The following is a 14,797-nucleotide window of genomic DNA, read 5'->3' on the forward strand; positions in this document are numbered from 1 at the left end:
CTTTAACGATGACGCGACGCGCTTAATTGCGTTTATATTCGCGCGGGATACCTACGTAATGAAGAAGACAATGGGGCGAGAGAATGGGAGCGAATGGTCCGCGCTCGCAGCATAACGCTACATCAACGAGTAGCTATCGCAATTTTTTCACGTTCTCTTTTATATCACGGATTCTTTTATTGCGACTGCTTTTTCGAGAATAGAAAGATGCCCGTCGTCGCTGTCGCTGTCGCTGTCGTCGTCGTCGTCGTCGAGCATCTGCAGAAGCCAAGTTTCCAATTAGCGAAGACACAGAAGACTCTCGTTATAAATAGAAGTTATGGGATCGGACAAGCGTTTTATAACGAAACGATTTACATCACTGAATTTATTTCCATAAGATTTACCGCGGAGTAGCCTGGTTATACGATCTCTTAAATCATCACGCAGTTCTGCTTATCAGAAGTAACACAGAAACAGTAATTAATATAATATTGATAAAAATAATTACGAATTAAAAAAGTCTGTTGTGCCAACAGTATTTTTTTAATCCATTGCATTTTTACATCTTTTTCTTATATTTATTCTTCGTTTTCTCAGGCCATATTAGAAAATTCGAAATTTTGCTTCCAATATTCCTGGTATAATTTATTACATATTCAATAATGTTTGTTATCCACTTAGTACTTCAATTAGACGACAACTTTTGGAAACTCAGAGAGTATGATGTAGAATTCGGACTATTTTAGCAAATAACGGAACGCGATATGCAACGCGCAATCGGAAGTAATCTCCAAAACGAATCGCGGTGATGTTTATAAATGATAACAATGGGGTTTTCACGGTAGTCCAAATGTGAACGCGTACGCAGGACGGACGTGTGCCATTAGATATTTACGCGCGTCGAAGCTCGTCGTCGACGATTCAGTCATATATGAGTTTTATTGCCTCTACGTCGGATCTTACTTAAAGTAATAAAGTGGAACCCGAGATGGGTTAGCAATCCGGACGGTGCGGTGGGTCGTAAATTTCTCATACCGTACGGTTGCTCGCCCGGCCGTCTCCTCGAGCTCTCTCCAGCCTCTCGTCCCCTTCCCTCCCCATCCCTCCTGCCTTCTGCTCGCTCGTCGAACACGATTTCAACCCTATTCACTCGCCGTGACCCTCCGTGCACCCGCTTTCTATACAGGCCCTTACCATCGACAAAGCAACGAAATAACAGATTATTACAGCCCCGATTGTTTCGGATATGTGCCACCATTTAGATTTACTGATTTAATTCATTGCCTCCAAATCAAATTGCGTCCAGAGGCCAAAAAAAATTAGCAGATATATTAAATATAATATAAATGAGTTTACTCACCGATTACACCAGCTATTGCATCCCAGCTACGCAGGTCTTCAACTGCATCTGTAGAAATTAATGTATTATAATTATTATTATGATTTTTTTATCATCTGTTTTAGGATGTGTTTATTATCAGAAATTATTTAATTATTTTTAAATTAAACGGATATACAATACATAAAAAATTGTAAAAAATATAATTAAATATTTTATTATTCAACTCAAAGTTTTGATAGTTTAAATATTTCTCGGTGTAATTATTCGCAACTTGATATTTTTCTTGCTTATTAAATTCTATGCTAATTAAATTTATATTGAAAAATTTACTGGGGAATAATTAAAAAGAATCTGAAATTAATCACTGACGTTGATCAGAGTATAAAATATGGATCAAAAATGGAAAATACAGTAAAAAATGTGTATTAGATTTCTGAAATTTAATTAACTCTGCATACCATTAAAATAGTTTTAGATTTTTATCGATTCATTAGTCTCGCGAACAAATATCTTTAATAAATATTTAATAAACGTTCTCTTATATAATAAAATAAAACGTTTCTCTTATTGAAAATTCTCAAGAGAGTACCTTAATAAATATTTAATAAATAATTTCTGTTGTGCGCATGTATCTTATTGCAATTATGTCCATATTTAAATAATGAAGAAACAACTTTAATTTACTCACCAACCAGAAGATCGAATTTCACTCCACCCGTTGCGCGAATTCTGCTTTAGAAATCTTCTTCGTCAACTCCGTCGAGGAAACGATATATCCAGCAAACGCACACTTCATTACGCGCACTACTGAACTTCATATACTTTACACACGCTTTAATTACAAACTTTGAAAATTAATTCGCGCACTTTACTTTCGGAAATCGCGAATTTGCCACTATATACGCGAAACGCAAAACATGAGGATAGAGCATACTTCGTTCCGCGACGCGTCTTATTTTTATAAAATATTTATTCCGAATAACTTATAAACATATTCCGAATATGATAAGGGATTCTCATAACCGTTGCGACCGTAGCATTAATTAATTCAAGCTTAATTGTAATTTATAAGACTAGTTACACAAGTAGTGATAAGAGTTAATACAGAAAATAATCGCGGTCAATTACTACTGCATATTTCAATTATAAATCATGCATCTAATTTTTTAAATTTCCTAAATTGAATCGTTAGACTGATTGTAGCAATTTCATGATTTTAATCTATAGATCCAGCTACAAGCAGTGGTCACGGTCAATATAAAAAATAATCGTTCCTCACTGCCACAATTATTATTACAGATTTCAATTAAGTGACGCATATCTCTAATTGTTTAAGCGTAATAATCACAATATTAATTATGGCACTCTCAAACTTATAATCTAGAAATCCAATTACAAATAGTTCTCACGACTGATATAAAAAATAATCGTAATCACTGTCAATATTATTACACGTTTTAATTAATTTATGTATATACAATTTTTTATATGTAATAACAACAATATTAATCACAGCAATTTCAAACTTTTAATCCATAAAACAAACTGTAAGCAACGATCATAGCTAATGTAGAAAATAACTGCGATTACTGCTAATTAGGCCTACTACTGTCTAATTTCAATTAATTCACGCACATAATCTTTTAAACTGACCACAACATTGACTATAGTACCTAATGTCATAATTTTAATTTACTACAAACAGTATTCACGGCCAATATAAAAAAAAATCGTGCTCACTGTCAATCATTATCTGTCAACTACTTCATTCACATATGCAAAATTCTTCTAACCTAATAATCAGAATATTAATAACAAGAATATTACGTTTCTAAGCTACCAACTACAAGCAGATTGCGGCTACAATAATACAAAAAATAATCGCAGTCTCACAATTACTATAAGCATATTCCAGGTAGGTACTTTTAAATTTAATAATTGCAATTAACACTAACTACAGCAATTTCAAGCTGTAGAATCAACTGCAAATAGTGATTGCGGCTAATATATAAAATAATCGCAAGCACTCCTAATTACTATTGGATATCTCAATTACTTCGTGCTTGCAACCTTCTAAATATGATAATCACAATTGTAACTACCACAATTTCAAGCTTCTAATCTACAAATTCAACTGCAAGCCATAATCGTGGCTAACAGAGAGCATTATCAGCGTAATCACAAATTACTGCATATATAAATGTACATATTACTGCACGTACAATTACTGCATATATATGTATATTGTCACTCATTACGTATACAAAAATAGTATTAATTATATTAAATACTAGTATTATCAAACGTTACGCGTGTATGGAATACTACACATTTTAATTAATAGATTTTATTAATGTATAGAAAATCTGTCATGGGCGAATGATACTACGGTCGCACGGAATTCATTTAACGGAATTGTCGTAATTAATCAATGACACTGTATACTATATCCAACAATGCTACGATTGCGCGAAGTGGACTTTGACGAATTTATCACATGATTCTGCTCCACATCGACGCGATATATTATATCCAGTGGCGAATTTTCCCTGAAACACAATATAATTAAAATTTAAACATCTGGCATGTGTTATATCCCGGACAGCACCATGTCCAAAATCAGGACACAATTAAGCAAGACGTCTTTTAGCCATCTTTTTCATAGACCGTCTAAAAGACGTCTTGTGTCTCCTGCTTTTGAACATGTGTGCCGTATGTAACGAAAATGCATCAATCGTACGTCAATTATGCTACGATTTTGTCGAAAAAAACACAAGGGTCAATTTCGCGCGTCTACGGTATCGAAATCTGTACTCACCGGGACGGTACGCTGGTAACGCAGCTCGGGACACGGTGCAGCGTCGGTCACGATCGGCGAAGCGGCACTGATCGCGAAGATCGGCGAGAACCTATGCGTTCTGGCGGTCGCCCGTCACCCTAATCGGCACTCCCGGCAAATATTCGCGCTCGCTATACACTACCAACGAGCAAAATCCGCAATTAATTGCGGAGCCGTCGCGCTCGCTACTTTCCGAACCGACGCGACGCTGCCAATCCATCATGGCGGGCGCCGCGGGCGGGGCGGGGGCGCGCGGCGAAATGTTTCGAAATTGTAGTGCAATCAATTCGAATTCGCGAAATGGAAATTTAACGCTTTCCACGCGCTTATCAGCGAGTTATGATGATCAGCGACGGTTCGCTCGATGTTCGTTATAGAAATTTGAATAGATTCTCGTGTAAAAGACGCGAAAGGGGACCAAACGTTTTCATTCGAATTCCAGATTGCCCCGAATAATTGCAACGCGAGCTGAACGAATCAGCGCCATCGCGTGACATCGCACGATGTGACGTCACCGTAGGTTCACGTGAACATGGCGTGATGGAGTTTTTGCAAATACCGTCTTTCAGATACGGTAAACGTATCTAAATTATTCAGATACGTGGTGAATGTATCTGAAATAATTCATATACGTTTACCGTACGTGAAAGACGGTATTGCAAAAACTCCGCTATTCACATAAAATCGTTATAGTGTTAATATACGTTTGTTTCAAATTTCTCTTGTAACATGTGCTAATCTCTGTTTCTTAATGTATATTTTCTTATGATTCCCCAAATAAATATTATTTATTTCGCTTTTATCTGTCTTCTCCGCTTGCAGAAATGAATCTCTTCCGAAACACAATTATAATACATAAAAATTAAATAAAAAATACTTCATTAACTTAGTATCTCTCTTTTCTATAATGTTTTCGTACGTATTTAATCTATTAACAAATATCAGTAAGAGACGCTTTGTGCATAATTCATTAGTGCTTGCTAGTTATTGACCCAAGTCGACGCAACTCGACACAAACGTCGTTCTATCTTTCTTTGGATTCAATATGAGTGACGAAGACAGAGAACAACACTTGTGTCAACTCATGTCCCTAACATAAATTTGAGAATAATGCCAAATTCGAGGTTATACGTGTCACACATTTGTAGATTTTTCACAAAAAAACGAGCACATTTCGGATTTAGGATAAGATTCGAGAAAGATTCCAATAACTGAATATGAGATAACGATTTGACACAAAGCAATAGAAATCATTTTAGGTTTAGGTGAATTATGTGCCATGGTACGACGAGAACACAAGCCATTAATATCCAATCGATGCAAATCTGAATCGATCGAAAGAGATTAATGCAATGATATTGACGAGCTAGATGATATCACCCGTAATTGAATGACGCTGAATAATTTTTCTATCGAACAATGAGTAAACAAATTAGATCAGGTTAGGTACAGGCATGCGCCGGTGTACGTACAGCAAATAGGTTATGTTGGTTATATTTGTGTGCTACATATATCATAATGCACGGCAGCACGGCATATTTCTCAAAACGTATAAATTCTTGACTTTATGAATATTTAAGCAGTTGTTAACGCTGTTTCTATGACGAACTTTCCATCGCTTGTGAGAATTAATTACGAAAATCGCGATCGCGATCTGCGGAACCAAACAATCGCGAGTCGCGATCATGATTCGACTGTCGCAATTGTTTTTACTTTGTTCATTAGTTGATTAAGTTAACGTTACAACGTTTTTGCATTTTCTAATTGACATATATAAGAATAAAGATAAACTATTAATCACAGCTGTAATTGATTATATAATTGTAGCGATTTTACATTTTTGATCGACAGTGTGACAATGGGTATGAATGGCAAATGTCATTACAATAATATACGACAAAATATATATCTTGATTATTGCTAATTTACGTATTTTAATTAATTTATCCGCGTAAGAAATTCATTGCAGGAATAATGCTACGATTGCACGAAGTTTACTTGATGAACCTACTGTTATACATATATATAATCAACATAATTATTATATTCAATAGATCTTTTATTCATTGCAACAGACTTATATTAATTCATATTAATTCCATTATCTTGAAAAATTAGCAATTTTAATGGCAACTTTATGAAAAAATACAGACTTTTGCTATTTAGCATGCTTTCTTAACTGAATTTTACAAGTGTCCAAGGTAGATCTGAAAACATTCGAAACGGGAAGAAAGTTCGTAAAATTGTATGGCTTTACGCATAAAGAATAATCGATACGTGGAAAAAAGCTCGGAATCGCCTTTCTAAACCGTTTCTTTCTGAAATACCGGTTTGGAAAGCTATTGAAACGTTGTTATATTTCTTTTCTTATGTAAATAATTATAAGCGTGCAATCAATACAAGAATATTAATATAATAATGTTAATGGAAAAAATTCTAAGCTAATCCTTGCAATTAATTAGTTTCTTTACTGCAATGCAACAAAAAGATACCGCCAGCGTCATCTTTCGGGAAGTCTCCAAAGCTGTTCTTCACGTTTCTCTCATTCTAGTCGATATTCATAAAGAAAATCTTTTATACATTTTTTTTTTTAAAGAAACAAAATTATTATTATTATATCGCTTCAATAACTGTAACTAATATTTCTCTATATCACATTTATAATATAAATACAACAATAAAATTTTCAGTGTTCCCAAAATAATCCATCGATGGACAGCCGATATTGGCCGCGTTCGGCAGACACAACTGTTGAGTTCGTCTCGTCAACACTCTCTGCGCTGCGTGGTTGGTTCTAAAAGTAAGATCCACGCACGTTCGACCGCTACTGAGCGGCTTGGTCCGCTGAACGCGCCCATAAATCGTACTTATCGTTCACCAGTATACCGAGGCTATATTTTTCATGCGTTTTTACATTTTTGATGTTTTTCTTTCTTTCATTCTTTTCTCGAAATGTCAATTTCATCTAGAATGCAAAAAGTGCAGCGTAGTGCAACTACAAAGAGCACGCCTACGTTCGACGGTCAAATCAGCAATCGTGTGCTTCTTGAATATTATATTCGTGTCGTTCGTCGCATCTACGTTCACGATTTACGTCGCGTTTATATTTACAAGCGCGAATATTGGAGCCGCGATACGCATTAATGACATCCAATTTGCGCCTCCGTCGTCGGGCTGCGACTTTGATTAGCGCATCAAAATCCGGCGGCCATTGGTAGATGGCGCTCGGGGTGCAATGGCCTTTTCCTATTCACGCTTGCACGGACGAAGACGCGAACGTAAGTCACGGGATAGAAATAGTCGTTTCGCCGGGATACGTTCGTCGCGAGGTAGCGCGAATTCGGCGTCGTTGAGCGATCGAGGACGAGCGGGAACCGCGAGTGATCGTACAGGTGCGGAAAAGCAAGCGGGATTTCGCGCGAGAAGCGCACGCCCGGGACAGCGGTACATGTGGCCGCGTGGCCACATGCCACATGTGTTTTTCCAGTGTTTCACGCTCGTCGGACGGTCGGACCTTTTCATTGAGAAATTTAACCGAATTAAGAGCGTTCTCCTCGTTTATGATCTTGCGACCTTGCGACGCGGAACTGCCTCGTCCCGTATCGTCGACTTTTCCTCGCCGTACACATTTTGGCATATCGGTCTAAACGAAGCGATCCGTGTCCCTCCCGAAAATATAAATATTTTCTTTCGATAGAATTTATCCGAATGCGCGGCAAATTTATTTCTCTTATCTGTCAATAAAGATTGTAAGGATTTATCGATGTATCCTGGTTTTATGTTCATAATTTGCTGAGAGTCGCTTTATTTCTGTTGTATTTGTTATATTTTTTAAACGGATTGGCACAGAAAAGTTACGTTAGTCTGATATAAATCTAAAAATTATTTTTATAGCGTTACAATATTAAAAGTTACCTAAAATTAGATGTTTGGAGTATAAATATATTTTGAGACCGTAATTCGGAATACCGATAGAAAATCGTTACGTGGTTTAACAGCTTTCTCTTTTTTCTTCGATAGATAAATAATGGATGAGAAAGAGGCTTTCGACGACATGGTGGTGGCAACCACGAATACATTGCCGGTAGCGATGCCGGCCGAACTGCCCGAGATCAAATTGTTCGGACGTTGGAACTGCGACGACGTACAAGTGAACGATATGTCTCTGCAGGATTACATTGCGGTTAAAGAGAAGAATGCCAAGTACCTTCCACACTCGGCGGGGCGCTACGCGGCGAAACGTTTCAGGAAAGCTCAGTGTCCCATTGTGGAGCGTCTTACGAATTCTCTTATGATGCACGGCCGAAATAACGGAAAGAAATTAATGGCCGTGCGAATCGTTAAACACGCCTTTGAAATCATTCACCTTCTCACTGGCGAGAATCCTCTGCAGGTGAGTTCGCTACTCAAAGCTCGCTTTACGCTTAACTTTTCCATCTTTGCACGATTAATTGTATGTTGGAACGTCTTAAAGAATTTACGTTGAAAGTTTACCGTTAACAAAGTAAGATTTATCTTGATAATACGTCGCTTGGCGCAAGTCGCGTTTAATCAATGTATATTGCGCAATTGCGTGGATGTTATTACACTTGTTCGATTTGAATATTTGTGCTTCAGGTTCTTGTCACGGCCATCATCAACTCCGGCCCGAGAGAAGACTCCACGCGTATTGGACGCGCTGGCACGGTGAGGCGACAGGCCGTGGACGTATCGCCGTTACGTCGCGTTAATCAAGCCATCTGGTTGTTGTGTACCGGCGCGCGAGAAGCCGCATTCCGCAACATTAAAACGATCGGCGAGTGTTTAGCCGACGAACTTATTAACGCCGCCAAGGGTTCGTCGAATTCGTACGCGATCAAGAAGAAGGACGAACTGGAGCGCGTCGCCAAGTCTAACCGATAAACATAACTTTCTATATGCGGAAAAAATAAATGAACGTTCTATCTTTAAATTGTTGGCTAAGTGTTTCTTTTCGATCCGCTATTTCTTCATCGGGATTTCAATAAGTTCAACGATCTTTCTATGGTCTTTGAGAGATGCATATATTAGTTTTAATTATTGAAACGCTCGTGTTATTAATATGCATAAAGTTTCTTTGGAAACCTAATATCGAAAATAATATCACAAAAAGGTGTCGCGCAGATCGCAATAAGATTTTACAACGGTGCGTTCCGAAACTCATCGAGAGCGTCGTCTTTCACCCGTGAAAAAATACACGACGGTATAAATTTTGAGGTTAGAATACTGACGGAGTGAAGAGAGATCTCTGATATATCAAGTGTTAGATAATATTGTCCTGACCATGGCAGGTGTACTCAAAAAGGTAATTAATTTATGCGCGCAGCGTGAATAAATTCGCTTAATTTAAGATATTATCCGTCGCGATTCGCGCTCGCGTCGTATTCGTCGATTCTGGTATAAAGATTCCCTACTGCGGGAACTCAGCATTCGCTTTGTTAACGTAATCGTCTTTCGTTTTGCAGTCTACGAATTTAAAAGGGTTAGCCGTTTGTACGAATCCTCACTCGGAGTTAATTCCGTTATACAATAGAATTTTGAGAGTGCTACAAACGTTTCCGAAGGATTACGCTTATCGGAAAGCAACGGAGGGGATTGTTCAGGATAGACTGAAGATCGTGAAAGAGGTGAAAATAATGTTCGTTGAAGCGGCAGCGATTATTCTATGTAACAATACCGTGTGCTGTTTCTGATCAAGCGTTATATTTCGCAGAAAGAAAGCGTGAAAGATATAGAAGCCAAGATCGGTTGTGGACAAGTGGAGGAGCTTATAATACAGGCGAAGAACGAGTTATCGTTGGCGGAGAAGATGTTGATCTGGAAACCGTGGGAGAAATTAATGCAGGAAGCACCGCCCAACCAGTGGACGTGGCCGCCGCACAAATAATCCTAATTTGTCGTAGATATTTGTACATAGCACACACCTGATATCGATGCGAATGAATAGATTGTGCATTGTACCCTATATAGCTCACAATATTAACGCGCGCGTGACATGTTATTATTTAATAAATGTTCTCTGTAACTTCTCTCTCTCTCTCTCTCTCTCTCTCTCTCTCTCTCTCTCTCTCTCTCTCTCTCTCTCAGTCTTTTCGCAACTTTGCAGCCTAAAAGCCGGAATATAGCTAAGGATATAGTTGTAAATTGAAGGACGGATAAATCCCTAAAATTTTCCTTGTCTCGAATCGCAACAGATACATTTCCCAATAAAAATAGAATATTTTACATTCGTTTTAAACTCGTGCATTTTTTTTTCTCATACTATAAATTATGAAATTTCGTTGCGCGGAACAACTGCAAATGTCGATCAAAATGTGATGTTCTTTGAAACTTGAGTTCCTATTGTTTTAAGGCTGCGAAAATGCAGTTTTTTGTACATTTGTGTTCAGTCATTGTCACACGTATAAGTTTGATCGCAGTTCGACACGCGTATATCATTTTTTCGGCAGAATTCGAGAGTATAAAATCAATATTATATTGGTAAGATAATACTGGAAATATTCACTAGATGACGCCACCGTGCAGTTTTGGCGTGTCTTGCGAATGTTCGACGACGCAAGATGACGCGATCATGATCACGGCGTTGAGGCGTTTCACGCGTAGATATTCGACCAAATGCATGCATTTTTGCGCGATTTATTTTTATTGCAGATTAAATCGAGAGACACGCGGATGAAGAAAAAAAGATTAAATACGGACTTGATAAGTTTACGCAAAATGTGCGTAATTCTCGATATAGGAACATTAAAGTCAGTAATGGGAAAGTAATAGTTCAAACGCAGTAGATTCTTATGCAGAAGTCAAGTCGTTGCCAATGCGTCGGCATTGTCGGCAATCACCGTCGTTATAGCCATTATCTTATTGCGCGCCGGCTATATATATATCGGCGTATCTCGTTCTTTATTCCTTTTATTCCTACGCTAATAATCGCAAAACCGGCTGTCCGTTGTACGGCATCGCGGTGGTCCGTCCGAATCGTTCGTTCGGATCGATCGTGATTGGGTTTTGCACACGGCTAAGTGCACCGGCGAAAAAACGAGACGAGGCGGTCGAACGCGCGGAGGCCCGAGGCACCGTAATTTCCTGATCGTCCACCGAAACCTGACACGGGCGGTCTCTCTTTCTTTCTTTCTCTCTCTTTCTCTTTTTCTTTTCCGTCCGCAAAGTGCGCGTTGCGCGCAACCACGCTCCCGATTATTACGAAATATAAAACACACGTTGTTCGATATCAGCCTTAATAATCATTTAACTGCGCGCGAGTAGCCCTTTAAAACGACCGCAAACAAGTTAATAACGTTTATCATTCTCGCCGCATCGAGAATGGTTTTACATATACGAGTGTCGTGTGAAAGCGAGAGCCGTCGGATCGATCAAAACCATAAAGAGTGCGACAATTTTTCAGATATTACATAGATTTGTTTAGGGATCGTTGGATTTTTAAGAACGAAACGCGCATTTACTCGTGTAATTAGGATCAACAAGCAGATTATAAGCTGCATAGCTGTTTTTCTTCAGAGTTGCATTTTACGATAATGGATTAGTCCATTACGCGGCCTGCGGTGTACAGTTTTCTTTGGCAAATATCATGATTGTCCCAAATTTAGTAATTGCATCGAAGACTGCAATGATTTTCTAAATACTACATAGATTTGATTAATATTTATATAGCAGACGGAAGAACGTAACGCACGAAGCTGGAAATCAAGACTGACAAACAAAATTTTGGCTGTAACAATGCTCCTATATCCCATCGGATATGCATATATGTTACAAATGGACCGGTCCATTTTTCGTTCTAAAATATATACGGTCTTCTTTAGACGATATTGACATACACGTACTCTTCGATATCAACTTCGGTGATCGTTTAATTGCACGAATAGCCCTTCGAAAATGATTAAAACAGTTAATGACATTTAACATTTTGTCGTTGAATGAAAATCGATTCGCATGCTAGTGTCGCAAGAGCGCGGAGAGCCCTTATTCAAAACGAAATGCTCGTAATAGAGAATGACATGCTTTCCCAGAGGCCAATTAGATTAATTAATATTTGTTGAATTGAGAAGCAAATCATTCATAAGTCTCGTATAATAGCAGCCAGCAAACCGATTTTTAACGTAGCGTCATTCGAATTTGCATTTTACGAATGGATCGGTCCATTTTTCAGCCTATACGACACATGATTGCGTATTTATAGACGATATCAATCTTTAATATCGATTCTAATAAATCTTTGATCGCACGAGTGGCTCTTTAAAAATGACGAAACAATCAAGTTAGCGACATTTATCGCACTTTGTTGTATTGAGAGCGGTTTCGTGAGAGTGAGAGCACTTGATCAAAACAATCGAGATACTAATAACGAATTCCATGATTTCGCAGAACCTATTTAGATTTTATTAATACTTGTAATATTAAGGAGCAAATCATACACGAGTCTTGAAATAACGGTCGGCAAACCGATTTTTAACCTAGTAGTACTTTCGTCCGACGTTGCGTTTTCCGAATGGACTAGTCCATTCTGCGGCCTACAACATACAATTATTTCGATTCGTATGAACATATATATGTATTGTACATGCATTCTTCGTTATCAGTCTTAATGATCCTTTACGCGTGCACGATTAACCCTTTAAAAATAATTAATCAAATTAACATTTATATCATTTCGTCGTATTGAAAAACACGTCGTCGTGTTGTCGCGAAAGCGATGAGAGCACTTTAGTCAAAACGAAATGCTCGCGCGCGCACACGCACACACATTGAAGAATGCTATAATTTCTGCGCACAGAGGCTATTTAGATTTGATTAATATTTTTGAATTAAGAAGCAAATCATATATGAATCTTGTAATTAGAGCCAGTAAAAAAATTTTTAACGTAGGGTATATTTTGTTTCAAATTTGCATTTTCCGAATGGACTAGTCCATTTTTCGGCCTCCAACGTATAAATATTTCAACGATACGGATAGACGCATTCTTCGATATCAGTTCTAATGTTTCCTCAATTGCACGAATAGCTTTTTAAAAATAATCAATCGAGGTAACTACGTTCATCGCTTCTATCGTCGCATTGATTCATTGTGCTGTTATCTCCGAAAGCGAGAACACTTATTGCGCAATGAACTGATGAGCGCAATAACGGATGCAATGACGTTACAGACGCTTAGATTTCGTTAAAGAATTGTTGGATTTATCATCAAAATGTTTATAATTACTATAATTAGAGCTAGCGCGCAGATCTTTTGACACATTATTGCTCTATTATAAATTTACGTGTTACGAATGGAGAAGAGTCCATTTCTCCAACGTGCATTTTTTAAAACAAATTATATCGTTTTGTTGAGATTAAGATTGCATTATATCGACTAAAATCGAAAATATATCAAAAGTCACGTTGCTATACATATTAATATGCGTGTATGGGACATTAAAAGACATTCTTTAATTAATATTTTTATTTTCGGTGGCATGGCTAATGCAGTTACTATCGAGGTTACTATAGTACAGTAGCGAACATGACTTAAATTGAGCTCTCTGACGCGCGATTATCGCGCGATCGAGAGTCAACGCGCCATTGGCCGAAATTGCTATTAAAAATCGCAAGATGCGTTCTGATCTGTAATCCCGATGATCCCCATGCTCGCCCCATGCTTCCGATTGGTCGAGTCTCAATTTCCACAACGGCGCAATCACAATTTTCAATCTAACGGTGACGGTCTAATGTGCGGAGTTAAGCCACGGCGGTCGAGCTCGAGGACGCGCCACCGACCGCGGACCGCGGACCGCCTCGCGTCGCGTTATCGATCTCGTTTCCCGTGGAAGAGAGCCGTCCTTGCGTCCCCCTGCGAAAAAGTCGCGGCGCGCGAAGGAAGGATCCGCGGAGTGCCCCCGGGGGAGGCTGGAGGCTGATATAGAAGAGCGAAATGTGTGTGGAAAAAGGTGTACCGTTCTCCGGCGAGAGAGGTAAACGAGCGGGTGGCGTAGTGGCGCGTAGTGGCGTAGCTCAGGCGCGGGACGGGAGGGGGGGGGAAGGTGGCGCGGCGCGCTCCATCCCCACCACCGACGAGTCTCGCTCGGCTACGCGGCGCGGCGAGGTTGCGTTGCGCAGCCTGCCGCACTCGTCCGCGAAACGCCGGAGCGACGGGTATAGCGGTAACGTACGTCGCGCGCTCGCGCACTCCGCCCTACTCCTTCCTCCCCTTGCCGCCTCGTGCGATGTAAACACGGCACACCGCGTTCGGCAGGTGGTCGCAGCTGCGTACGCGCGCGCGGTGCGGTACCGTTTTTGCGCCGCGTGTTTTCGAGAACGCGGAAGAACGTCTACGAGGGGGGAGGTTCCCCATCGCAATCGCGTCGCGATCACGTCCGCGTTTGGCAGTCGACAGTGATCGTGACAAGTGCGTGACATCCGTCCGGTCGTCCGCCGCTCGCCCGCGCGATCCAGAGCGCGTGGCGAATGATTTTTCTCTTTCTCTCTCTCTCTCTCTCTCTCCAAACGGTGCAGTGATCTCCCGTGCTCCATCCGCGGACCTGGGTTCGCGAGTTCGAGTGTCACGTCGACGAGTTTCCTTCCCGGACACGGTTCGGTTTCCTCACCGTCTGAGACAGCCCGGC

General features: G+C 39.6%; 3 protein-coding genes across 9 annotated transcripts in view; all 3 read left to right on the forward strand.

Moving 5' to 3' along the window:
* Positions 1-7,326: 7,326 nt before the first annotated feature.
* On the forward strand, positions 7,327-9,114 carry Rps5a (ribosomal protein S5a). 2 transcript variants are annotated; one of them, XM_077409517.1, is made up of 3 exons: positions 7,327-7,441; positions 8,184-8,556; positions 8,781-9,114. In XM_077409517.1, exons 2-3 carry the CDS (start codon positions 8,191-8,193, stop codon positions 9,063-9,065), a joined length of 651 nt encoding a protein of 216 aa, XP_077265643.1. In that variant the 5' UTR covers positions 7,327-7,441; positions 8,184-8,190; the 3' UTR covers positions 9,066-9,114. The 2 variants fall into 2 exon arrangements, with proteins under 2 accessions (XP_077265643.1, XP_077265644.1); XM_077409518.1 differs by having other exon boundaries at positions 7,438-7,555.
* Positions 9,115-9,326: 212 nt separating this feature from the next.
* Nd-13b (NADH dehydrogenase (ubiquinone) subunit ND-13B) lies at positions 9,327-10,210 on the forward strand. The gene is made up of 3 exons (XM_077409523.1): positions 9,327-9,486; positions 9,647-9,808; positions 9,895-10,210. Exons 1-3 carry the CDS (start codon positions 9,466-9,468, stop codon positions 10,066-10,068), a joined length of 357 nt encoding a protein of 118 aa, XP_077265649.1. The 5' UTR covers positions 9,327-9,465; the 3' UTR covers positions 10,069-10,210.
* Positions 10,211-13,933: 3,723 nt separating this feature from the next.
* The window catches only part of LOC143899270 (uncharacterized), a 66,892-nt gene continuing 66,028 nt past the window's right edge, over positions 13,934-14,797 (forward strand). For 4 of the 6 annotated variants that reach the window (XR_013257444.1, XM_077409439.1, XM_077409442.1 and 1 more), the window contains exon 1: positions 13,935-14,797. This exon is cut by the window's right edge and continues 44 nt beyond it. The gene's annotated coding sequence lies outside the window, so the exon portion shown is untranslated. The other 2 variants (XM_077409440.1, XM_077409443.1) reach the window with 1 other exon arrangement.

The sequence above is a fragment of the Temnothorax americanus genome, unplaced genomic scaffold (assembly GCF_048541705.1).
Source record: "Temnothorax americanus isolate GAGA-0224 unplaced genomic scaffold, ASM4854170v1 Scaffold26, whole genome shotgun sequence".
NCBI lineage: Eukaryota > Metazoa > Arthropoda > Insecta > Hymenoptera > Formicidae > Temnothorax > Temnothorax americanus.